Raw genomic sequence first — 24,108 nt, 5'->3', positions numbered from 1 at the left:
GAAAATCTATGTAATTTTTACTTCACCGAACCAGCCAATTATTGCTGCCGCATCATCGCGAATTTCGGATCGAAATTGAACTCCCCGCTTTTCCAAAGCGGGTGTGAAATTTCCGTTGTACGTGCGTCATTCTTAATCCACCCGAACCCAAAACGGACCGCAGTGTGCCCGCGGCGGGTGTGAAAAACTTGTTTTGTTAACGTGTTAGCATGTTTCACGGTAGGTTGCTAAGTGTCAGTAACAATGGTCACAAATTAGTATTATCCCCCCCCTGAAATTAGTGAAGTCAACTGTGCGTGAAGTCGTTTGTTGGTCCCGATAACGCATAACGGTGCGTTACTATTCACATTTTGCCACTTTATCCACCGCTGTAAGCGTAATGGCTTGTTGAAATCTTCATTCGAAGCAAGCTGTACTCCGGGTGCCAAAACACATCCATCGTACCGCGTTTGATTGAATGACGAAGATTAACAGCAAATTCAAAGCAGAGCAAACAGTTACATTACTGTTGTTGTTTGCGCGAGGAAAAACGTGATGGTCCTATCAGTGAATCCTTGTTACCTTGAGAGGGTAGCGAAATGGTGACACTTGGATTGTAAAATTCCGCACCCAAAATCCAGGTGTGAACAATCAAACGACAAAAAAACACCTATTGTTGCAGTAAAAAATAAACAGGGCAGTGTTGTTGTGATCGAGGTGGAAGATCGATTGTGGAAGTGGGATTTGGAAAAGCCTTAAAAATCACCCCAGATGGTTAGCAAAGCGTACGTGTAGCGGAAATTTGCCTAACGAATTCGTATCCTCCGCAATCGTGTTTGCGTATTTGTAACCGTGCCGGGCCCGTATGGCGCTGCAATAAAAGTCGCTCCGCCTGTCGGCAAACGTTTCATTCGTCGGTAGCTCGCGGCGCGCGTACGTACTTTGCTCCATGCCGATTAGCTACAACGATTTCGATTTACGTTGCAGGTGACAACAGCTCCGACTGTCGGCTGGTAAGGATGAAGACCCAGATCCATACGATCAGTGCTCCGAACGACGGTTCGTACGACAACGAAGCGCTCAGCTGCTCAACGATCGACATATCGACGCACAATGGCGAACCGCACGGGGGTTTACGTGGTTCGAACGAATTCATTCGTAAGTTGCCTGCAAACAGTGGCAGATAAGTTTAATTTACATTGCGTGCTTTCCTGTTCCACGACGTCACAGTTTCCGATACGGGAAAAAAGATTACGGGCGATGATCAAACGGGACAACTTAATCTATGGCTTCAGCGTAAGGCTAAAAGTGCGTTCTCCGAGAAGATGATTAAAAAACGGTTGCCCATCCTACGGTGGCTGCCACAGTAAGTAAACTTTTCGTGAATCCCGTGAACAAACCGGGGCTTGCGTCCAGCGGTCGTAAAACAAACTGGTTATTTATGTCAATTGTTTCTCCACGTGCTTTGCAGGTATAACTCCACGGATGCGGTCGGGGATTTAGTGGCGGGAATAACCGTCGGCCTGACGGTAATACCACAAGCGCTTGCCTACGCCGGTATTGCTGGGGTTCCCGCAGCGGTAGGTATGGGTTGCGTGAAGCACCACCAGATGGCACTACCGATATAAGGAACGTTCGAATGTCTTATCACTCTTTTTACCTCTGCTTTCTTTTTGCTATCGTACAGTACGGACTTTACGGATCGTTCCTCGGCTGTATCGTGTACATTGTGTTCGGTAGCTGTAAGGATGTGCCGATGGGTCCGACCGCCATTGCCTCGCTGCTTACCTTCCAAACGGCCGGTGGGAACGTGGGCAAAGCCATACTGCTCTGCTTCCTTTCGGGCGTGGTTGAACTTATGATGGGAATTCTTGGGCTCGGATTTCTGGTCGACTTTGTGTCCGGTCCGGTTTCGTCCGGATTTACCTCGGCGGTGTCGTTGATTATCGTCACGTCCCAGGTGAAGGATGTGCTCGGTATTACGGCTAAAGGGACGACGTTCATCGAAATCTGGCGCAACATTTTCAACGACATTCACAACGTGCAGGTTTGGGACACGTTCCTAGGGCTCACCTGCATTGCAGTGCTGCTGATCATGAGAGTAAGTATTGGTTCGTGTGCATTTGTTTACCGCGATATCCACTCATCTAGTACATGACTTTTGTGTAGATTATAGCCGGCCTTAAAATTGGACCCGCAGATGACGAGCTAAAGTCCAAAAACCATCGGATTATTAACAAGATAATGTGGTTGGTTGGAACCTCCAGAAACGCGCTGCTCGTAGTGGTGTGCGGTGCCATTGGCTATACGTTCCAATCGTCCGCAGCCGCACCGTTTAAGCTGATCGGGGACATCCCGCCGGGTTTGCCATCGTTGAAGGCTCCTCCGTTTTCGCTTACGGGTAACGAAACCATGAGCGGCCAGGAAGAATCGTTCATGGACATGGTTTCCAGCCTTGGTTCGGGGCTGATTGTTGTTCCATTAATTGCGCTGATGGAGAACATCGCGATCTGCAAAGCGTTCTGTAAGTGTGCTTGCCAGGCTTTGTGTAGCTCAGTACGTGGTGGCGATTTCATGCGCCTTTCTTGTACCTTTCACAGCAAACGGAAAGCCTGTAGATGCGACCCAGGAGCTGATTGCCATTGGTCTCGCCAACATAGCGAACTCTTTCGTGCAAGGATTCCCTGGAACGGGTTCGCTGAGTCGTAGTGCGGTCAACAATGCCTCCGGTGTGCGTACACCGATGGGCAACATTTACACTATGGCACTAGTGGTGTTGTCATTGCTCTTCTTCACGCCATACTTTTCGTACATTCCGAAGGCGTCGTTGGCAGCCGTTATCATTGCGGCAGTTGTATTTATGGTGGAGGTAAAGGTAGTCAAACCCATGTGGAGAACCAAAAGTGAGTATATTATTTGGTAAGTTGTTGTCGGGCAAAGCTATATGTGAATCTGCACCGTATTTGCAGAGAGTGACTTAATTCCTGGACTGGGAACATTCATCGCTTGTTTGGCACTCCCGCTAGAGATGGGCATCTTGTTCGGGGTAGGATTGAACGTGGTTTTCATTTTATATCATGCTGCCCGACCAAAGATTTCCGTTGAACGCTTAACGGTGAGTATTACTTTGCAGTGCATCAATCGCTCACGCCAGCTAATGTATTGTTTTGTTATACTTTGTACCCTCACATGCAGAGTCCTGGCGGTGCAGAATATTTGATCATTACCCCCGATCGGTGTCTGATCTTCCCATCAGTCGACTACGTCCGCAATCTGGTGACGAAGCAATCTATTCGCCAGTCACTGCCGGTAGTAATTGACTGTTCGCACGTGTACGGTGCCGACTACACTGCCGCTACTGTGATCGATAGTATAACGCAAGATTTTGCCCGACGCGATCAGCCTTTATTTTTCTACAACCTAAAACCGAGTGTTTGTGCAATTTTCGAAGGATTGTCACCAGCAGATTTTGTTGTGTACTATCGTGAGGAACATCTTGACGAGCTGCTGAAGCAGCGTGCCTATAAACCAAAGGAAGTGATTAGCGTCTAATGCCGTGCATGGGAAAGACAGCGAGATGAGAGAGAACCATTATTGTCAACTCTTGCGAACAGTATTAAGCAAAATGAAACAATAAGCAAGTGCCAGATTACCAGACGATCGCTGCGTTCGCCACCCATACCCAACCATTCCTAAACCACAACCTGTATGCTATTCCGTTGGCATATTAAGATATATTTTGTGGGCAAACAAACCTATCATCCGGGGTTAAAAAGAATTGTTACGATAGTTGCTCCAAAATTTCCAACTCTTGAGAATATTCAATGAGCGCATACATTCTATCATGTAGGTATTATTTAAGTAAAAGGTAGGCCAACGTAAGTGGATACAGCAATAATAATTATTTAGATATTAGTATCACGGAAATGTTCCAAGAGGTTAGTGTTTAGCTGTATTGGCACACATGTTTTAATATGGCCTAATAACATTAAAACTATTTGCGTCCAACGAAAACAAGTACTTTACCGATGATTTGAAGTACCCTGCCCCGCAAATCTGAAAGTTAATAAATTAAAGGAAAAGAAAAAGCAACGAGTGTTGTTCGTTCTTTGTTTTGCGTTGTAAAAATATGGTTTACAAAGAGGTTTAATTACTTATCAATATGCAAAATCTTCTGTATATGATTTATAATCGTTCGTTTATTGTACTGGTAGCATAATTCTATCTAGCTGGCCATGCATTTGATTTGAACATTTATTAATATTTTAATATTATTATTAATATATTGAAATGTTGAGGATTTCGCATTTTTGCAAATGATTAGAATTCTTCTTCATCGTACAAAAAGGTCCTAAAGAGATCAAGGCCAGCCGTTTTTGGCTTTCTTTACCATTATTTCCCGTAGCGGAATAGTCAGTCATGCGTACGATACATTGGTCCGAATGGGATTTTAGATCGGTGCTGTCATGTGAAGACCAGTGCCGCTACCAATATGCCACTGAGTCGCCCCGATTGGAAAATATTATGTATCTTAAATTCGAAGACCATAAAACATATAAAACAGCAATACGGTTTGGTCGTTCTTCTTAAAAAATCATATGTAACGATATCGCACATCTCTGTAGTGGCACAATTTTGAAAGTGAAATATTTCAAACATGAAACGTTTCAGTTCGAATATTTTACGAATGAGCGTTTTAATTTCATGTTTATGACCGGATGAAAGACACACAAACACGGACACAGTGAATTTATTTAAAATTTTGCATACGTATCACAAAAATATGAATTTGTTAGCAAAATTTTCATAATTTGTCATAAATACAAATATGTAAAAAAATTCCAAAAATGTCCAAAAAATCCGGTGTGCGACGTCATGCTGTGAGTTGTCAAATAACAGCAGATGATCCAGCCTTCGTTCCACAGACGTTGGATCAAAACAATTCGTAAACAACGTGCAACGTGCCTCCGTATTGAATTGTGCAGTGCGCTTTTAGTTCACCAATCGTATAGTTTTCTGTAACAATAGAATAAAAACCGCTCGAACAGCAATAATGAAGCGCTTGTCTGAACAACAAACAAAAATTTTGTTTGAAAAGTTAACAAAATAGTAAGTAATTTTGATTGTGCCGGCCGATCGTAATCATGTACGGAGGTGCGATATGATATATAACCGTTTTGCTCAATTTTCAGCATTGGAACTAATGTAAAGCTGTTGATTGATCGTACAGATGGCACCTACTGCTTTCGCGAGATGAAATCTCGCGTGTACTACATGTCGGAGAAAATCCTGAAATTAGCAGAAACGGTACCGAAGGAACAAATGGTATCGGTGGGGACGTGTTTTGGGAAGTTTACCAAGGGCAATAAGTTCATATTGCACATAACGGCACTCGCCTATTTGGCTCCGTATGCGCAGTACAAAATATGGCTGAAACCGGCCGCCGAGCAACAGTTCCTGTATGGTAATAACATATCCAAATCCGGTATGGGACGTATTACGGAAAATACTCCCATCTATCAGGGTGTTATAGTGATGTCGATGAGCGACGTACCGCTCGGGTTTGGTGTTGCGGCGAAATCAACGAACGACTGTAAAATTGCTGATCCTCTAGTAACGGTTTGTTTCCATCAAGCGGATATAGGCGAATACATTCGATCGGAGGATAACTTAATCTAAGAATGTACAATAAAAATCGAAAGCAACATACCGTCTCAGTGCACACGCTTTATTGAGAATGATTTGAACCAAGGCCTACGAAACGTGGTACAGCAGTCAGCCTAGGTAGGCTGACGCTGTTAAAGTGACAGTTGCAATGTTTTGGTTTGTAAACGTTGTAATTGCTCAGTGCCGCAAACTCGTCACACCTATTCTGCCCGGTGGTTGTGAAAAACATCTACTGAATACTTCACACTGCTTACCTTCTTCAACCGACTCCAAAGTCCATTCGGGGCCGTTTGCGTGCGTTGCGTGCGAGTGGGGACGCGCTCTTGATTGATAAATGTGATGAGCTAGAAAGTGGAACAAAGTGATCGGCTGCTTTAGTCAATCCGCGGGGTCGTTGCTCTATGCATGTAAACAGCGCGGTACATCAACTCTAGTAGTGTAGCCTTACTGCCACCATTCCAGTCGACAGAATTAAACAGTTGATACATAGTTGATAGAATCAAAAGAACCATGAATAGGGAGAGCATTTACTACCTTCCAGAGGAAAGCTCGGAAACTACGTTTTGCTACGATGAAGACCGTCCCAGCCTGCCTTTGCCCAAGCTTGACCACACGCTGAAGCGATATTTGGAATCGTTGAAACCATTCGGGACGGTCGAAGAGCTGGAAAATACGAAAAAAATCATCGAGACCTTTCGCAAGGGCGTTGGAGCAAAGCTACAGTCGATTCTGGAAGAGAAGGCAGCGAAGGAAAAAAATTGGGTAAGTGTGAGCTCGTGTACGTAATCATTGTGTGCGTATCGCGTTCGCTAGGGCGCTTCATTAAACAGAGACCGTTTGTTATCTTGCGCACAAACGAAAGTCATATATTTCGGAATATTAAATCACACAGAGATAAAGACAGGAACCGCACGACAGAAACAACGAAAACATCATCATCCAATGGGGCTGGGTGCAAAGTTCAATTCGTATCCCGTTTGTCCGGTGCGTTTGGTTGTTTGAGTAACCGATCGATCCAGAACGCGGCTGCGTAATTCCGTTGACTTAGCAGTAGGTTCCGGAAGCTGTGCAGTCTGGCACGTAGCACTGGCGAGTTTCCGAAACGTTGGCCAACTAGCATACTCTGCAAGATTTCATGCCTCAGGTCAGTTGGAATGCTGTCTGGGATACGACTGGAGGAGGCCGTTTCAGCTGGACCACTCAGCCCCAAGTCACTATCGTCGTTACGCAGCATCCGTATGAAGGCTGTTTTAAGGACTTGCTGTGCTTGTGCTTGAACGTCATCCTCGAACTGATTCAAAAACCGTACAATGTTCACTTGTGTTGGAAGAGAGGTTTCGAACGCCTGCTGACACTCGTCGGACAGAAGAGCACTTGAGTTTTGAAAGTCAACTATGGATATGCAACTGAAGATAGTGCCATCAGCACTGTCAGAAATGGACAGCTGGACCGCTCGCACGCACGAGAACATAGTCAGCAGAATGCAACACCGCATAGTGTGCCACATTTCGATTGCCAATTTCCGTACGCGAAACTGGACTGGTAATAGGACAATTTCGACCACCGCTAGTGCTTCGTTCTTCGACAAGCGAAGGCACTTGCCCGTTGTTTGATAAGACATTAGATAACCATCAACACCTGTCTTGGCGATACCAGGTGCTAGAAGTTTTTTGTCATTTTTATTTTTGTTTGCCCTAGTTGGTCTGGAAAAACCTACGTCTCCGGAACATGTGATCGCATGTAAACAAGATCGTGCAATGCATTATGGTGGGTTGTTGTTCTTGGTGACTCAGATCCGGAAATCAGTGCGCGCGGGTAGATACAACGGATGACAAGAGAATATTTATCTAATGAAAATGTTTGCGCTTTCAAGATATGATGAACGGTTTTTCGTATAAAAAGCTGCTTTCAGTGCCTTGGTGAAGCACAAGCAAAGTTTAGCGAACAGTGAGAATAACAATGAAACTAGCCAGCATCATAGTACTAGCAGTGGTAGCCGTCGGAGTGTCGGCCCTGCCCCGACCGAACGCCGAACTGCGGGAGAAATTGCGCGAATATATGGCGATGATTCCGGAAGATATCCGTGCCGAGCTGGAAACGGCCATTCGCAATCGCGAGCAGCCTTCGGATGCATTCTTCGAAAAGGTCCGTCAACAGCTACTGGTACAGTTGCAGGAGAACCAACGGTTCCGAGAGTTTGCCGAGCAAAAATACACCAAGTTCCTGGACATGCTTACACCGGAACTGCGCGACGAAATTGATTCGCAGATGCAGAATTGGATGAACTACGGTGTAGTACCGCATGCCGATCAGGAGCTGAGTGTTAAACTGCAGCAACATTTCCAGCAGCTGAAGCAATCCCATTTCGAGCAATTCCTGTCGAGGCTGTCGCCGGCTCTGCGTGAACAGGTGCAAACCGCCCTCGGTCAGGCACAGCAGGGACGCCCACATTTCAGCAACGAGCTGCGTGACGCCGTTCGTCAACACTTCCTGAAGCAGAAAGAGCCCCAGATGCTGTGAAAGATTGGTTACGATGGTTTTAAATTACTGCGAAGCAAATGTTTTTTTCTAAATGTCATGTTGCATAATGAATGAATCAAAAATGAACACAAAATAAGGTATCACAGTTGCATTTATTTAATTACCATCAGGTTTGGTAGAGAAGGCAGTCTTGGAATTGACCTTTGGGAAAGAAAAAAAAAACAGTTTTATTTGCTATGCGGAAGAGACTATATGTAATTAAATTAATTACGTACCATTCGGCATTGGGATTATGTGTATTCATTAGAATATTTCCATCCACAGGTTGATAAATGGTGGGAAGACTATGCATACTGCACCTTGCGCATGTCGTTGATCCCGTACTGTGTGATGGTTCAGCCACTGCTACTGGATGCCGTCGGACTAGATGCAATCCCGGAAAACTTTCTCAAAGGACCAGCCACATGTTTACATCACAACATGGTATTTTGGAAGCTGCTCCGTACCGAACGGTTGCGGCCCGTCGCCAGTGCCGACAAGAAAAACATTTTTTCTGCTGATTTATACCGACGACTGTACAATACCGTACGAACACCCGGTGTCGAAATGGACAAGGTAGAAAGTTACTTCCGCACGGAAAAGGAAGGCCCATGCCCATCGCACATCATTATACTGTATGGAGGGCGCATCTTCAAAATTCCGGGATTGAATGCCCATGGAGATCCCTTAAGTCCGCAAGATTTTCTTTTCACTTTGCAGCAGATTCAGGTAAAAGTGGAGGGAACAAATGTTGAGCATGCGGGAGTGCCGGCACTAACGAATGACGATCGTACGTCTTGGGCCCACAATCGGCAGCATTTGATGGAAATTTCGAAACGCAATAAGACTATGGTGCGAGAAATCGAGGAAGCGGTCGCACTACTAATACTCGATTCACACTGCCCGAAAAACTACTCGGATTTGGCACAGTTGGCCTTAACGGGTGATATACGCTCGAAATGGACGGATAAAAGTTGCGGAACTATCTCGTTCAAGAACGGCCAGATGGGTTGCTATGGTGAGCATTGCTGCTATGATGGATCGATTTCGATGTCCATCAGTCTGTACGTGATGATGAGCATTGCAGAGGAGGGCGTACCGGATTGGGACGTTCCTGCAAACGATTTAATTCTACCAGAGGAGCTAGTTTTTGACATGGACGATAAGCTGCGCGGGGAAATCGCTCGTATGGAAAAAGTGGCTGATGAAATGGTAAGTGTGCTGTATTAATTGGAAACGGGTCCGTGATTATAAAATAAACCTAAACTGTTTTTACTGTTATTTTCCAGCAAAACTGTGTTGTCGTTTCGATGGATCAGTTCCAGGACTATGGGAAAGCTTTTATGAAAAAGCACAAAATCCATCCGGATGCGTACGTTCAAACGGCACTGCTGCTTACTTACTATCGACTTCATGGAACGTTTGCCCCGACGTACGAAACAGCGATGATGCGTCAGTGGTACAAAGGTCGTACAGAGACCTGCCGGTCGTGCAGTATCGAGGCGGTTCGGTTCATTGAGGCGATGGAGAGCTCCAGCTCAAATGACATCGATAAAGCGAAACTGTTCAAGGCGGCCGCAAACAGGCAGATGGAGCTTATGAATGAAGCCCGCAAGGGTAACGGGATCGATCGGCATTTATTTGGGCTGTGGTGTGCTGCATACGACAATGGGATACCGATTCCGGAGCTGTACGACGATCCACTGTACAGCAAGAGTGGAGGTGGTGGCAATTTCATTCTTTCCACCAGCACGCTCGGTTACACGATCAACTGTGGTTTTGTAGCGCCGATGTGCACGGACGGTTACGGCTGTTTCTATACAATGCTGGAAGAATGCGTTTGGGCAATATTTTCTGCGTACCGGGACAGTACTATTACTAGCTGCCACAAATTTCAGCAAACGTTTCACCAGGTTATGGTAGATTTGAAAAATTTGCTGGAGCGAAGTGATCTACCAAACAAGCTTTAGTCGGAAGGTGAAATGTTGCGCAGAAATTTTATGGGGTAGAGATCAATAAGACGAAAACTCCGGGAAATGGGTCGATTTAATTTTACTGACTGTACTAAAATTGACCAAAGGTGAAAGGGTATTGTGTTTATACTGATGTTGTATTCATCACATTAAAACGTAAAACGGAAACTATATGCTGGTATTGTTATTTGTTCTGAAGGTGAAATATCGCGCAGTTCAGCCTGAAATATACAGTTATAGGTGGTATAATTACATTATATATGCGCACCTGTAATGCACCCCGCGCATGGCTCTAAGAAGGCACGCTGGGTCTGATCTTCAAAGATCGATTATTATTATACATTGAAATATATAATTTTAAATAGACTTATCGCTTTGCTATAGCGCCTTTCGGGTAGGCAATACGCAAAACACATCAAAATTGATGAGGAAGAATTATTTTTGAGGCACTAACCTTTGCCACACTGGGCGAAAACTCTGATTCTTTGCTGGACAAAGTTTCGATGCTCTTATTGCATTATAAGATAGTATCGCTCCGTATCGTACTTTTTCTCTATTTTTTAACCTTATTACATTTTTTGGGAACAATTATAGGTGCATGAATATTAGTGATACGATGATTTTGGGGATACGACTCAAATTAAAATTAGAATCAATCGCGCACAAATGCACCAGTACTCGCTTAAAATCCGCTGCAGACACAGAACGTTATAACTCTGTTTGATGATGATTCTCTCGGTTGATGTATGGTGGGACGTGCTCCGTTTTCGAATTAACTTTGTGTCGTTATTTATCAAACGTTACGATTCAATATTCATTGCACGTGACAGCCCCTATAATATGGTGCAGATAAAAATAGAAACACATTTGCAAGCATCTTACAACACATAATCAGTGCCTTAGTGACAAGATGTCGTAAAATACAAGCATTATACAGCTCGGGTGCTGCAACGGAACAGATATGATACTTTCAATCAGCAATAGAAATCGGGCATTAGATATAACAATGGTCGGTGAAGAGCTTTTGCAACCAATTCACGTGATCGATGAGCAGATGATGATTCATTCGTACCTTTGTTGCACCGTGATAAGACACATGCTAATTGGGCAAAGCATATTGATTCATGCAAAGGACCTTGATCGGAAGATGCTCGATATCTTTGGCAGTGGCGAGATAAGAATTGTTGGATTCGTATAAAAGTCTACAGGCTGCATTATGGACAAGGTAGTGTGAGAGTAAACTGTCAGATCCATTCGAGATGAAGACACCAACGGTTCTGTTGCTGGTTGTAGCCATCAGCTGTTGCACTGCATCGCCAATTAAACGGCCAATGCAACGCCGCGCTGAGATACCGGAAGAAACACTCGATCTGGTGTACGATTCGTTTGTGACCGTTTTCCGCACCGTGCAGGCTACCTATCCAACGGAATTGCTACAGGAAATTGCCAAGGAGCTGCTCGCTACCGGTGGCCACTTCCAGTTCTCGGAGAAATTGAGTGCGCAGTTGGATGAAAAGAGTGTAGAGCTACGTGTGAACTTGAAGCACGCCCTTGAGGACATCGCTATCGCTGCCGCTGGGCTGGATGCATCGGACAATGCGGTTATTGAAAAAGTGCATGACTATCTGGACTATGCTGTGGATGTGATCATTAACTCGCTGCCGATGGACGTTGTTGAGACACTGGTCGTAGAGGTTTTGCAGAATGAAGGATCGTTCGATTTCACTCCAGCACTGGAAGCACTGCTCGGTGAAGCTCTGGCCGACGCAAAGGTAGAATTGCGTCAGATTATCGATTATGAGTTCGAGTTGTTCGAAGATCTAATCGAGCTAGATGATGCGATGCGTACATTGATCTACGAGATGATCGATTACATGGCTGACGAAACGTACCAAGCAATTCCATGGAAGCTGCTCGAAGATATTGTGTATGAAGTTATCGAAGACGAGGGTGTGATCGATCTTCCCGATGAGCTGAATGAGCGCATCGAAGAGACGCTCGAATCACTGCGTCAAAAATTGCGCGAAGTATTGGAATCACTTGAGACGCTATTCTTCCCAAACAAGGCTTTCCGTGTACTGCCGGATGAAACGATGCAGCTCGTGTACGAATCAATTATTACTATGTTTAATAGCCTGATGGATAACTTCCCAGCGGACGTGTTCCAGGATGTTGTGCACACAGCACTCATCAACGATGGTAAATTTGCGTTCTCTGACGAGTTGTCGGAACGTCTGGACGTTGCGCTGGAAACTGTTCGTACAGCCATGCAGCAAAATCTGGTCGATCTGGCAGTGCAAAGTATAGAGGAGGCGAATGACGATGTGGTGGCCCTTCTGACCGATTACTTCGAGCATGCGACAAAGGTTATGTTCGACGTGTTCCCCGATGACGTGTTGGAGGAAATAGTCAAGGAGGTGCTGGCCAACGGTGGAGTATTTGAATTTTCGGACGATCTGCTCGCAATGATCGATGCTGACTTGATGCGCATTAAGGTGAGTTTGCGGGAACTGTTCGATTACGAGTTTGCCGTGTTTCCAGAGCTCCAAGCGCTCACTGATGTTGAGATAGAGTTGGTCCATCAAGCGTCGGACTACGTGGTCGATGAGGTTTACAAAATCATGCCCTGGAGTTTGTTCGAGGAGATCGTTTACACGATCGTGAGTAATGACGGTTTGGTAGATTTTTCATCGGATTTGATTGAGCGCATCGATAGTACCGTCGAGAAGATATTCGTCGATCTAAAAGACATCATGGACAAGGCCACCGATCTGTGGGAATAGACAATTCTAGATCGTTTAAACAAACGGTTTGGAAACAAAGAATAAATACACTGAACAAAATCTAATAATTAGACCGTAGTAGTCATTTATTACTGTTTAACTAATTTAGGAAACAATTTTTTCAACGCTTCTTCGATGTTAATATCTTCAACTTGCTGTGGTGGAACATTTCCAATCGCACTCGTTGACTCAGTGGTTGAGGCAGATTTTTGCATAGCGTTGTTCAGCTTCCGAAAAAGCTCCACGTCTCCAGTTGAGGACAGCAGTAAGGCCAGAATGTTGACATAATCCTGCTTGATTTCGTTTTGTATGTTTGCCGTCACGTTAACGTTCACGTTGACCAAATCGCCAATGGTGTTTCCCGATATTGTAATAGGATCACCCGATGCTATCACCATGGAGATGCCGAAGCTTATGAGCAAGATGTAAATATGTCCACTACGGATCATTTTGATGCAATGTTGTCGAACGTTGCGCCTCTAGTTTCTTTTATATGAGAGATGCTTGAAGGGTTGTATGGTTTATAAAACCATTTTGAACACAGCTTTTGAAGCAAGATGACAACTTTATCTTGATATGATAGAAATAACTCTCTATCTTCCTATCGCGCTGTGGTGTATTGCAACCCCTTACCAGAAATACGAATGGTTTAGCAAACTTGATCCTCTCGTAAGAATGACAAGACAATGTGTGTAACCTTGTTGGTAGTGTCATCATGCTTGCTATCATGATAAAAGTGATATAACCAAAACAAAAATGTCACAACTGGAAAAGCTATTGTTTTTGCGTTTACTATCATTGCGGGCAGGGAACGTGATTCATATGGACAGTTTATTCCATTATGTAATTAATGAGCGATACACATGACCATTTACACAACTCGTTGCGCTCGGTACGATGATTCATATCGTCTTACTGATATGAAAACGTTGGTCAAGGTGCTACTCGGTATGGCTAGGAAGAAAACATGTTGAAAGAAGGGTTCGATTTCATTTTTGATATTATTTCGTACAACCTAATAGTTAGAATGGGTAAATAAAGTGAAAGAAAGACACAAATGACAGGCCTAGACCAGTTGGGGTTGTTGTGCATAAAGAAAAAGAACCGCATCCAAATTCCGACAGATTAGGTTGAATCAGTACTACACCAAACCAATAAGCTTCAAAATAGGCATTTCCTGCATCACCAAACTTTTGGAGACAAGTCTTCCGTAAACCGTAAAGGCATCCTTGTAAGTCCATTCCATGTCTCTTCTACCATTTCGGTGGCGCTCTTTTCAACCGTGAAAATCAAAGGAAATTAGAGGAAGACAAGCACGGGTTGTTACGGACGCGGGCTGAGTCGCACGACTTCGACACTCCTGTTTGTCGCTTCATGCGACATGCCCGTGAATGTGGTCGTGTTGGCGGCGACGTTCGCTGCCAACGAATGCTACCGAATGAGCGCGGGTCATCGCCTCGAGATGATCCCGGTGATGTGCCCAGACGGGATAAGGCTTTTAAACGTCCAGGTTGTTATTTTAATAAAGGAATGTGTCAAGTTTTAATGTGCAAGCGTTTATGTCTTGTGTGTGGGGATGAACGAATAAACCGAAACTATTCCCCACACCAGGACGTAACACGGGTCAAGCAGTCGGTGTGAAGGAAAGCGATGTGACTGGGCGCCTCCATTGCACTCCGTGTCGGAAACTAAAGTCAGAGGTTCACAGCAATTTCCCTGCTATCGCTATCGGTGAAACTGACCTTCGCTTGGCGCGTGGAAACGCTTACTCTCACCACCACTAGCTGCAAGCTGCGCAGAACGCCGAATGTACTTTAGTGGCCGAAAAAGCCGAATGTTGTACCAACGCCACAACTATCCACAAATAAACTTATGGTTGGCTGGACCAGGTGAATTATTAGAATAATTAAGTAAAAAAAAAGCTTTAATAATCAAATGTTCTACCTATTGTTCTTAGCAAACATTCAAAGAACAATTTTGTTAGTTTGGTTCAGCAAGTAAACGTTTTATCAGTCCATACGCAATGGTGCAAATTTTCTAAATTTAGCAGTTCTAAAACATTGCAAATTTTCGTCCAGTAATTGTAATTAAGAAACAATTGTTTAAAGTTTGATGTAGTGACCATTTATCTATTTAGAGGTTTATTTATCATGATACCGTTCATATGAATTTGAATATTTTAGGCCGTTTTAGTGTTAATTTGCAGAGCTTTTTTTCGAATTATGCTCGTAACACACAAAAAAACACATAAAATTGTCGCACAGGATAGAGTATCAGTTACATTAGAATTCTATGAATACAGATATTCGTAGCTACACATTGTTTTAGTTTTTAACGACGGATATGTGCGGATCTAAGAAACAAAAAATAGACTGGGAAACTATTTATGCTTTAATCATACTTGTTCTTTGTTTTTGGGGTTCATTTTGAAATCTGTGGTTTACTAAATAATTGGAAAGCATGCAATAAAAAATGGGAAACACAAAAATGCCCCGTTACGGTTGGGTTTAAGCAACATTAAAAATGCATAATTCGTATCCACGTACGTGAGTGTGTGTGTGTGTTGGTATTACCTGAAAACCAACCATCCGGTTCCGTTTGACAAACTCGTGCCATTTGGCCAATGAGCTATACCTCGAGTTTGGTGAGTAATTTGCAAGTACAAAGCAAACACGAAGCAAAACGAAGAATTTAAAACGTTTGAAAAACATTTATTTGTCGATCGAATAATTGTACGACGTTTTGCACTGTGGGAGAATTGAATGGGAAATCAGAAACAAAAGGAAACAAAAATGTTACCACGATGCTTTTATGATTGCAGCAAAATGCAACCGGTTTTCCGGGATCTTGTTATAGAACGGTGGCCGGCAGTACCTGCCAGGTCGGAAGTGGTGAATTGTACACAGAAGGGTTGAAAAAAAAAACAACGGAAATGTAGCACACATACGCACCCAGCCATACACACGTGACCGGGAGGGTTTTGTCGGGGTCCGGATTTTTTGACACACTCATAAAAAGACGCAAATTAATTTCCTCGTATATAAACCATGCCAACAGGATGCCTGTACCCGGTGGAATTTCTCCACACGCCAAACCCCCACGATGGCGGAAGTATGAATAAAAAATAAAATCAATCGTTTGCGTGTTGTTTATTCTCGGTATTGTTGCATGCAGATTATTCGTTTGCTTATTGTTTTCGTAGTGTTTGCTTTTTGGCTGGAGTCTTGGCTTTCCCATTTTCGGATTCCTGCGGGAAATAGTACGCGGGTCCGTGCGTTGTAGGGCGACGGTTGCATTCATTTTAATTTTGTTTTGCCATGGATGTAATCGTGTCGCTTGGATTGGTCCCCGTTTGCGGCACCCGGTTATGGAATTGGGGTTTTTTTGGGGGCGGTTTGGGCGTTCGTTTCGCTTGGACACTTCGCCACCTCGGTGAAATGAAAAATGCATCGGTAATTGTCATAGACATTTTCCCGAAAAACATATGGTTTAATTAAAAAATATTCATTATTTTTCATTACCATAATTCAATTAAATTTATGTGTTTACAAATAATTAAATCCTTCACCGAGAACTCTCCGCACCGGAAGGGACGTGTTCGTTGATCGTAATAGTGGGGACGCCGCATTTATTGCACGTGCTGTCTATCCCGAGGTTTCCAGCGTGACGGTGCGCCGCGTACGTTCAACGTTTGCCATGAGTAGACTTGGCCCGTGCCACGTACCACCGCGTCAGAGCCTTGCGGACGTCGTCCATTTCGATTCCGTAGTCACCGTATTCGTTGAGTGCGCACACCACCGTCTGCAGCAGCTCGATGGAAACGTTCGTGTGGATGGTGCTGTTCAATTTAACACTGATGCTGATAATGTCGCCGATGATGCTGTCTCTGATACTGATCGGTCCACTGACTTCCTTCCTGCCAACGGTACCGAAACTGGATGTGCTCCGGGAAGAACTCCCCAGTAGCTCCGCCAGTGGTAGATCCTTGGCTGGCGCCACACATCCGATGAGCGCGATTACTATCGCGAATCGTAGCAGCAGGGTCTCCCGCTGGTTTGATTCCATTGTTTCAAACCGTATCTTCGACAACGGCACACTCACACCTTGCCTTACGGTTCCGTCAGATCGCGAAACCGATTGATCCGCCCGATGTCGGAGTACTGAGTGGGACGAGGCTGTCGGGGAAACGTTTTGACAGCCATTGCTTAAACTGCGTGCTGTTTTAGGAGCCGATTTGCCAAATCAAATCAACGCTGGAAGCAGTACAGATTAGATAATAAAAGTTGCCCTGCGTGCTACGACTGTCGATCCAATCGATTAGAGAAACCTTCAAAATGGTAACCGACGATGGTCTGGAAATGAATTGATTAGCTATCGCACTGCTCCATCCTCCCACCGGTTTTCCCTTCCAAGAGGGAAGGAGGTCGTGTGTTTAAATTAATGCCCCATCGTCGGTGCACCTCTTCAGTGTGAATTAAACTTCTCAAGATGAAGCTAGCGGCGGCAATCGTGTTAACATTCGTCGTGGTACTTTTGGTGGCCAATGTTGCCATCACGGCGGGTTCACCCCTACCCGGTATGGGTGGGTTGCCGGACTTTGCAAACATGGGACACGGTTTCGGGGCGAAAATTAACAACATCATCAAGGGCAACACCTACGATGGGTTGGAACGGGCGATGAAAAAGCTTTCCCAGAATCGGCACAAATCCAACTCGGAGTCTAGCGCCGATTCCGATGGTGATAGCGACGAATCTTCCATGTTTGGTTTTAGTGGAAAGCAGTTTGAGCAGCTGCTGACGATGCTGGAGCAATCGAAACAGGGAGGACAGGGCGCACAGAACAATGCGGTTCCGTTCGCTGCAATTGATAATAGTGTCGATTAATAAAAGTACTTTGTTGCACAACGAAATCATGCCAAGTTTCTTTTTCCCCGTGCATAGATCACGCGCAGTCAACTGTAATGGAATGTTTGGAATGCTTCCGAGTGCAAGATGGAATAGCATTTCCCATGTACCAGGGGCGGGTAGTGGATCCATTTTTGCATCGTTACTCTAATATGGTGCTAATCCATCTCAAGCCAGGTTGCCGAAAACCGCACACAAATATCAGTTTTGACAAATGAGCAGCTAAGGGGCCACGGTGCAGCAGCACAACGGATGCTCACAGCATTTCACAGATGGTGATGATGAACGTACCGATCGTAAAGCTTCCATGAATGTGTCGCATGAAATATGACGGCCGCACCACAAATCTATTAGATTAGAACGGGAATGCGGAACCGGAAAGATTTGCGAGAGACTGTTTGGAAATTTGTGACGCTGCGTATTGGTTTGACACATAGCTTCACATCAACAGTATCTCTTAAGGTTGCTGTAGAAATAAGGATTTAATAAATAGATATTGCGGGAAACTGACATAGTAAGCAAACATTTATTTGTTTCCGATCATCAAAATACTAATAATAAACTATCGTTCATCAGTTTTTATGAACTTTTATTTAATTTCAAGAACACAAGTCCTTAATTCAATTGTGAAATGTATGACTACATGCCGAGCAAACGAGCATCAAAATCAGTCGTCAAGAATCATTGGAGATCGTTCATATGTTTATGAACAAGTTGCTCCACGTGCTGACGCCAGATCTGCTCCTTTTGCTCTTTGGTAACTCCCGGTGCATCATAACCATCAGGTTTCGATTGCATAAGCGATTGTACGAGCTTTTGGTAAGGTACAGGTCCAGGAAGGTCGTCTGGCGTGCTGATGATCGTTGAGGTCGTGGTTTGAGTCCCTGGACCAATAACAGGTGTCGTTGTGGGTGGACCGGTAGTAGTAATAGTAGTAGTCGGTGGCAAAGTGGCTTCTTCTGATGTTTCCTCGCTGGTCTCCTCACTGGTTTCCTCACTGGTCTCCTCACTGGTTTCCTCGCTGGTTTCCTCACTGGTCTCCTCACTGGTCTCCTCACTGGTCTCCTCACTGGTTTCCTCGCTGGTTTCCTCGCTGGTTTCCTCACTGGTCTCCTCACTGGTTTCCTCGCTGGTTTCCTCGCTGGTCTCCTCGCTGGTCTCCTCGCTGGTTTCCTCGCTGGTTTCCTCGCTGGTTTCTTCGCTGGTCTCCTCGCTGGTCTCCTCGCTGGTTTCCTCCGAAGATCGTGAGCAAGTGTTCACGTTAACGTCCCTCAGCTCAAGCAACAGCTCCGCAATCACATTCACCAGATCTACATTGATCTCGCTCTTGATGTCCACATCGGCATCAACGTTTACTTTCACAATGTCTCCAACGTTGTTGTTGCTCATCGATATTGGCCCTCCGACGGCCGCACCAATCAGAGCCGCGAAACATACGAAGGCTACAGGTAAATTCATTGTTTTGGACGAAACTGTAACGGACGTTAACTGTGATCCACTAATGAAGGTGTGCAACAGTACAAATCCTTTTTATACCAGGCTTGTAAAAGCGCGATAAACCTGCGAGGTTTAATTATTAAGCTTGTTGGTTAGCATTGCAATCAAAGCGCTGGTTTGATAAGACTTTATTATGCGTACCAATGTACAAGCGAAATCTCCAATCCGGGAAATGATTGGAATGATCGAGTTGATAAGAAGCTTGATTTGTGTCGTTAGAAAAAAGGAAAACATTTATAATTTTGAATCTCGTTACGAGTATTTAAGTGTTTGAGGGTTTTTTAAATATTTTCTCTGAAAGACAAACATGTGGTTCGTAACATCAATGTAAGATACCTATTTGGTTTGATAATAACGGAAAACTGAAAAAAGATAGTTAAATCTGATGTTTTGTTTAAATATACAGACTAAACACAGTTTTTCTAAGGGTTTATCGAAGAGGGGAGGTTGGTAGTCGAAACCCACTGAGGGGAACAATTCTGAAGAAACATTTTTATTATTCCTAAATATTATTCAAATGACCAAACTTGCGTTTGTTATGGATTTAAAAAAAAAGGATGGTACCGTTCTACTTCAGCACTGTTGGCTTTGACGTTGCTGGTTTCAATGGTGGTGAATCGACGATATCGCTTGCGATGCGATTCATACGATTTTGGATTGGTTCCGCTGACTAGTGGTCAGAAAAATCGCTCCCATCAGGGATTCGATCTGACCGATCCGGATCCACCTTCGGATCGATCCTCCGAATCCGATCCAAATCCCTCTTTGGACAAAATGGAGTGACTTCTTCTTTGTGATTATACAAAATATACTTATGTACATCCCAGAGAAAATGTATGCTGAACATATATTTTTGTCACTTTAGACATTAAAAGGACTGCAGACGTTTGCAGTAAAAAGACGCAACGTGCTGTATAAACCAACAAAAGCCGAAGAAGAAACATATTAAAATAACAAAATCCTGATATACTCCAATTCATACGAAATAATTCTATTATTATAATAATTAATATGGATCCCATTTACACGTCCATCTCATCATAAATTCCGAACGATTTGTATTAAAAATCTTGATTTGGATTCTTCGGATTTCCATCATGACAAATCACCCGAATCCGGACTCTTGTTTTGGATTTCGATCCCGGATTCTCGTCATGGCAGGGCCGAATCTAAAAGGACTGTTTGGGATTCCAATCCAGAGGATCCTGGATTAAGGATTGGATCCGGATTGATTCGATGAAGCATCGAATCCCAGAATCCTACCAGATCCGCCCAACACTACCGCTGACCATGCAACACACGTGTCGATGGTGTTATCGTCCGGTGCGCGCACTGTCGCTAAGTGTCCCAATATGCACGCGTTGTTATCTGATGCTCATGTTGACGCGGTAACTCTCATTTTGTTAGTTACATGTAGTTACAGGTTTATGTTTGATCTTCGATTGTTTTCGGCACATTTAAATCGATGCAGATTTTAAACGAACGTTTCCTCTTTTTATGTTTTTCCTTGTGCATAATGTCGATACCGTATTAGCGGTGTATATACATATTTTAGTAGGTTATGTTGGTAACATTAGAAGTAAACATACTGATTCAAAATGTGCGATTGGAAAAATAATAAATATCGTAACATCGGAAATTTCGGTTTTGGGCCCAAAAAACAATTGGACATTTTTGATCTAACCATTTTTTTAAAATTCTTAACGAATGTATTGAAATTAACTGTAACTTCATTAAACCACTTGATATTTAAAACGAGTTTATAAACGTTTAAATCCAGGAATAATCAATCAAAAACAACGATTTTTTGTAGGATAAATTATAAAGTAATGTTACATAATATATTTTTCATCCTGGCGGAGAAATATGTAGTTGTTTGCGTTAAAACATGCATAATTTATAAAATGTTATGTTATGTTATAAATTGTGGGTAGTAAACATTTACGTGTTTGCAAAAGTAGTATGTTATACGTCACCAATAATTGTTTGATTCCGGAAAGTTGTTCAAACATAATATACATTTCTTAATGAGCCTTTAAAAATTTTCTATTAATTCTCGATCTTATTCTCGGATCTCGATGATCATATCCATAACGAATAATCGATTGATGATCGACTTATTTACGAAAAATCACTGAAGATCGTTCATATGTTTTTGGACAAGTTGTTCCACATGTTGACGATAGAGCTGCTCTTTTTGTTCTTTGGTAATTCCCGGTGCATCATAACCATCGGGTCTAGATTGAACGAGTGAATGCATAAGCTTTTGGTAGGGCATCGGCCCAGGCATGCTTTCCTCGCTGGCTTCCTCACTTGTCTCTTCACTGGTTTCCTCACTGGTCTCCTCACTGGTTTCCTCACTGGTCTCCTCACTGGTTTCCTCGCTAGTTTCCTCACTGGTTTCCTCACTGGTTTCTTCGCTGGTCTCCTCGCTGGTCTCTTCGCTGGTTTCCTCGCTGGTTTCCTCACTGGTCTCCTCGCTGGTCTCCTCGCTGGTTTCCTCGCTGGTTTCCTCGCTGGTCTCCTCGCTGGTTTCCTCGCTGGTTTCCTCGCTGGTTTCTTCGCTGGTCTCCTCGCTGGTCTCCTCGCTGGTCTCCTCGCTGGTCTCCTCGCTGGTCTCCTCGCTGGTTTCCTCCGAAGATCGTGAGCAAGTGTTCACGTTAACGTCCCTCAGCTCAAGCAACAGCTCCGCAATCACATTCACCAGATCTACATTGATCTCGCTCTTGATGTCCACATCGGCATCAACGTTTACTTTCACAATGTCTCCAATGTTGTTGTTGCTCATCGATATTGGCCCTCCCACGACCACACCAATCAGAGCCGCGAAACATACGAAGGCTACAGGAAAATTCATTGTTTTGGACGAAACTGTAACGGACGTTAACTGTGATCCACTAATGAAGGTGTGCAACAGTACAAATCCTTTTTATACCAGGCTTGTAAAAGCGCGATAAACCTGCGAGGATTAATTATTACGCTTGTTGGTTAGCATTGCAATCAAAGCGCTGGTTTGATAAGACTTTATTATGCGTACCAATGTACAAGCGAAATCTCCAATCCGGGAATTGATTGGAATGATCGAGTTGATAAGAAGCTCAATATCCGTCAGTTATAAATGGAATAAAGCGTTTTGTTCTGTTCCATGAGTGCGTGCTTTGGCCTAATATGTATTTAGTCATTCTTAAATATTACATAACCGAGGCCTTCATTAAGAAGCGCAAAAGCAGTTTCATGCGCTTGCATGTTTTGAGTGTGATGATATATGTTATTTTATGGTGTTACGTTTCATATTTTCGAAAGCATTTTTACTTGGAAAGCACATTTACAGGTAAGTTAAAAATGTTTAAAAATATTACCAAGTCCAGTACTGTGTACAATAATGATTTGGTTCCACCCTGTCAACACCCTCATTACCATAATCACACGATGTGCATGGTACGGTGTACAAACATCATTTACATATACCTGTGCTGCTGTACGTTCCGGTCACTGTTTGGATTACGGATCACCTTTCAGCTACATCGAGATTAAAGACGTTTGATGGAAACAAAATAGCTTAGCATGAAAGCTTATGTTTTTTCGCTCCCGTGTACATGGTGATCGATCACGGTATGGTGGTCCACTGACCATAGCGTATCGTGGCATAATTTATGAAAACCCATTGCGCTTTGATCGCTCAACCAAGGGCCGGGAGGGAACATTTCGCCGTGTGACAGTGGCAAAATAAATTAATTTTAAAAGAATATGAATGTGTGGCGTATGGGGCCCCATAGTATCGGCTTCTTGTTCACAAACTATATGTGCACTAGGAATATAATTATGTGTGTACCTCTATAGAAAAAGTGGGGCAAAAGTGCAGTTGCAAGTATTTATTGCGCATCAAGAATATTGTGACGTGCTATAAAAAGTGTGTACAGCTTGCGGTAGTGGTGTGTTTTTACATGAAAAATAGTATTTAAATGGTTTTCTTTAGCATTAGCTTTTTAGGTAAGCTGGTTTGGGTGAAGTATCATACACCTGTTTCTTTGTATTTGCTTTGACCATTTGATGACTGTGGATGTCGGTTGTCTGGGATTAGGATGAAACGGAAAATGGTGCAAAGGGAAAGGCGTTCGTCAGAAACGCCATCGGGGGTGGCAGCATGTGTCACACCCAAACATATATCAACTCGGCAGAACTCAATTGAAACCAACTGCCGTCAGCGCACAGCAGCGTGGCCGTGCCGTGCCGTGTAGGTGAGGATTTCGAAGGACCAGAAAATCGGACTTGTGCTGCGCGACATACGACAGCATGGAAAAAAGGCCATGATAAACGAGCGAAGGGAACGGGAACGACGAATGAATCACCCATAATGCCCTGCGGTGTGGAGAGTAATGGTAATCGTGAAAGCGTTGGACATTTATACAGTTTTTCCTCATGTGTCGACCCGTGCTACCGTCGGGCTAAAGCGTCGTCAGCACAGTTTTGCAACGATTACGTACGGTTTACGGGCAGAATCACATCAACGTCAAATGCCAAGACTTTTAGAGTAGCGAAACGCGAATCACGCGGGGTGATGGTTATGATTGGCAAGCAAAAATGGAAATAAGAAACAAAAGGAAGTAAAATGCTAGCATGGTTGAAATGGTCAAACCCTACATGACCACTTCTGTTTCTGTTGTGACATTCATACATAGGCAAATTAAGGAACTGACGCGATGGACTGGACTCAAGTATGAAATGAAGTTACAAAAATGAAAAGTATAACATATAATAAGAAATTGAGGATGAAGTACAGTTAA

The 24,108-nt window shown here is 43.7% G+C and overlaps 5 protein-coding genes across 5 annotated transcripts; 3 read left to right on the top strand and 2 right to left on the bottom strand.

The window, feature by feature from the left end:
* Positions 1 to 209: 209 nt before the first annotated feature.
* LOC128718069 (sodium-independent sulfate anion transporter) lies at positions 210 to 3,531 on the top strand. Its single transcript, XM_053811743.1, has 9 exons — positions 210 to 219; positions 967 to 1,137; positions 1,210 to 1,345; positions 1,451 to 1,559; positions 1,667 to 2,080; positions 2,149 to 2,503; positions 2,580 to 2,882; positions 2,949 to 3,094; positions 3,175 to 3,531. Exons 1-9 carry the CDS (start codon positions 210 to 212, stop codon positions 3,529 to 3,531), a joined length of 2,001 nt encoding a protein of 666 aa, XP_053667718.1.
* Positions 3,532 to 5,032: 1,501 nt separating this feature from the next.
* On the top strand, positions 5,033 to 5,658 carry LOC128707890 (60S ribosome subunit biogenesis protein NIP7 homolog). The gene is made up of 2 exons (XM_053802847.1): positions 5,033 to 5,088; positions 5,172 to 5,658. The coding sequence occupies exons 1-2, from the start codon at positions 5,033 to 5,035 to the stop codon at positions 5,656 to 5,658; spliced, it is 543 nt and encodes a 180-aa protein (XP_053658822.1).
* Positions 5,659 to 6,156: 498 nt separating this feature from the next.
* Positions 6,157 to 10,136, top strand: LOC128708416 (peroxisomal carnitine O-octanoyltransferase). The gene is made up of 3 exons (XM_053803394.1): positions 6,157 to 6,408; positions 8,452 to 9,378; positions 9,456 to 10,136. Exons 1-3 carry the CDS (start codon positions 6,157 to 6,159, stop codon positions 10,134 to 10,136), a joined length of 1,860 nt encoding a protein of 619 aa, XP_053659369.1.
* An 8,372-nt stretch (positions 10,137 to 18,508) lies between these two features.
* Positions 18,509 to 19,285, bottom strand: LOC128709384 (rho GTPase-activating protein gacII-like). Its single transcript, XM_053804382.1, has 2 exons — positions 18,946 to 19,285; positions 18,509 to 18,780 (listed from the first exon to the last, which is right to left on the bottom strand). Exons 1-2 carry the CDS (start codon positions 19,283 to 19,285, stop codon positions 18,509 to 18,511), a joined length of 612 nt encoding a protein of 203 aa, XP_053660357.1.
* Positions 19,286 to 21,455: 2,170 nt separating this feature from the next.
* LOC128709376 (uncharacterized) lies at positions 21,456 to 22,181 on the bottom strand. The gene is made up of 2 exons (XM_053804373.1): positions 21,794 to 22,181; positions 21,456 to 21,643 (listed from the first exon to the last, which is right to left on the bottom strand). Exons 1-2 carry the CDS (start codon positions 22,179 to 22,181, stop codon positions 21,456 to 21,458), a joined length of 576 nt encoding a protein of 191 aa, XP_053660348.1.
* Between the last annotated feature and the right edge of the window lie 1,927 nt (positions 22,182 to 24,108).

The sequence above is a fragment of the Anopheles marshallii genome, chromosome 2 (genome assembly GCF_943734725.1).
Source record: "Anopheles marshallii chromosome 2, idAnoMarsDA_429_01, whole genome shotgun sequence".
Classification (NCBI taxonomy): Eukaryota; Metazoa; Arthropoda; class Insecta; order Diptera; family Culicidae; genus Anopheles; species Anopheles marshallii.
This window is presented reverse-complemented; position numbering and strand designations above follow the sequence as displayed.

Excerpts from the sequence above, each read along its gene's own strand:
- LOC128718069 (XM_053811743.1), top strand. Across the intron at positions 1,138-1,209 it reads TGGTTCGAACGAATTCATTC|TTTCCGATACGGGAAAAAAG; the intron begins GTAAGTTGCCTG and ends ACGACGTCACAG. Across the intron at positions 1,560-1,666 it reads TTGCTGGGGTTCCCGCAGCG|TACGGACTTTACGGATCGTT; the intron begins GTAGGTATGGGT and ends GCTATCGTACAG.
- LOC128708416 (XM_053803394.1), top strand. The coding sequence starts at position 6,157 with ATGAATAGGGAGAGCATTTACTACCTTCCAGAGGAAAGCTCGGAAACT. Across the intron at positions 6,409-8,451 it reads CAGCGAAGGAAAAAAATTGG|GTTGATAAATGGTGGGAAGA; the intron begins GTAAGTGTGAGC and ends TTCCATCCACAG. Across the intron at positions 9,379-9,455 it reads AAAAAGTGGCTGATGAAATG|CAAAACTGTGTTGTCGTTTC; the intron begins GTAAGTGTGCTG and ends GTTATTTTCCAG.
- LOC128707890 (XM_053802847.1), top strand. The coding sequence starts at position 5,033 with ATGAAGCGCTTGTCTGAACAACAAACAAAAATTTTGTTTGAAAAGTTA. Across the intron at positions 5,089-5,171 it reads TTTGAAAAGTTAACAAAATA|CATTGGAACTAATGTAAAGC; the intron begins GTAAGTAATTTT and ends CTCAATTTTCAG.
- LOC128709376 (XM_053804373.1), bottom strand. The coding sequence starts at position 22,181 with ATGAATTTTCCTGTAGCCTTCGTATGTTTCGCGGCTCTGATTGGTGTG. Across the intron at positions 21,644-21,793 it reads GGAGACCAGCGAGGAGACCA|AGACAAGTGAGGAAGCCAGC; the intron begins GTGAGGAAACCA and ends AAACCAGTGAAG.
- LOC128709384 (XM_053804382.1), bottom strand. The coding sequence starts at position 19,285 with ATGAATTTACCTGTAGCCTTCGTATGTTTCGCGGCTCTGATTGGTGCG. Across the intron at positions 18,781-18,945 it reads GGAAACCAGCGAGGAAACCA|CCACTTTGCCACCGACTACT; the intron begins GTGAGGAGACCA and ends CATCAGAAGAAG.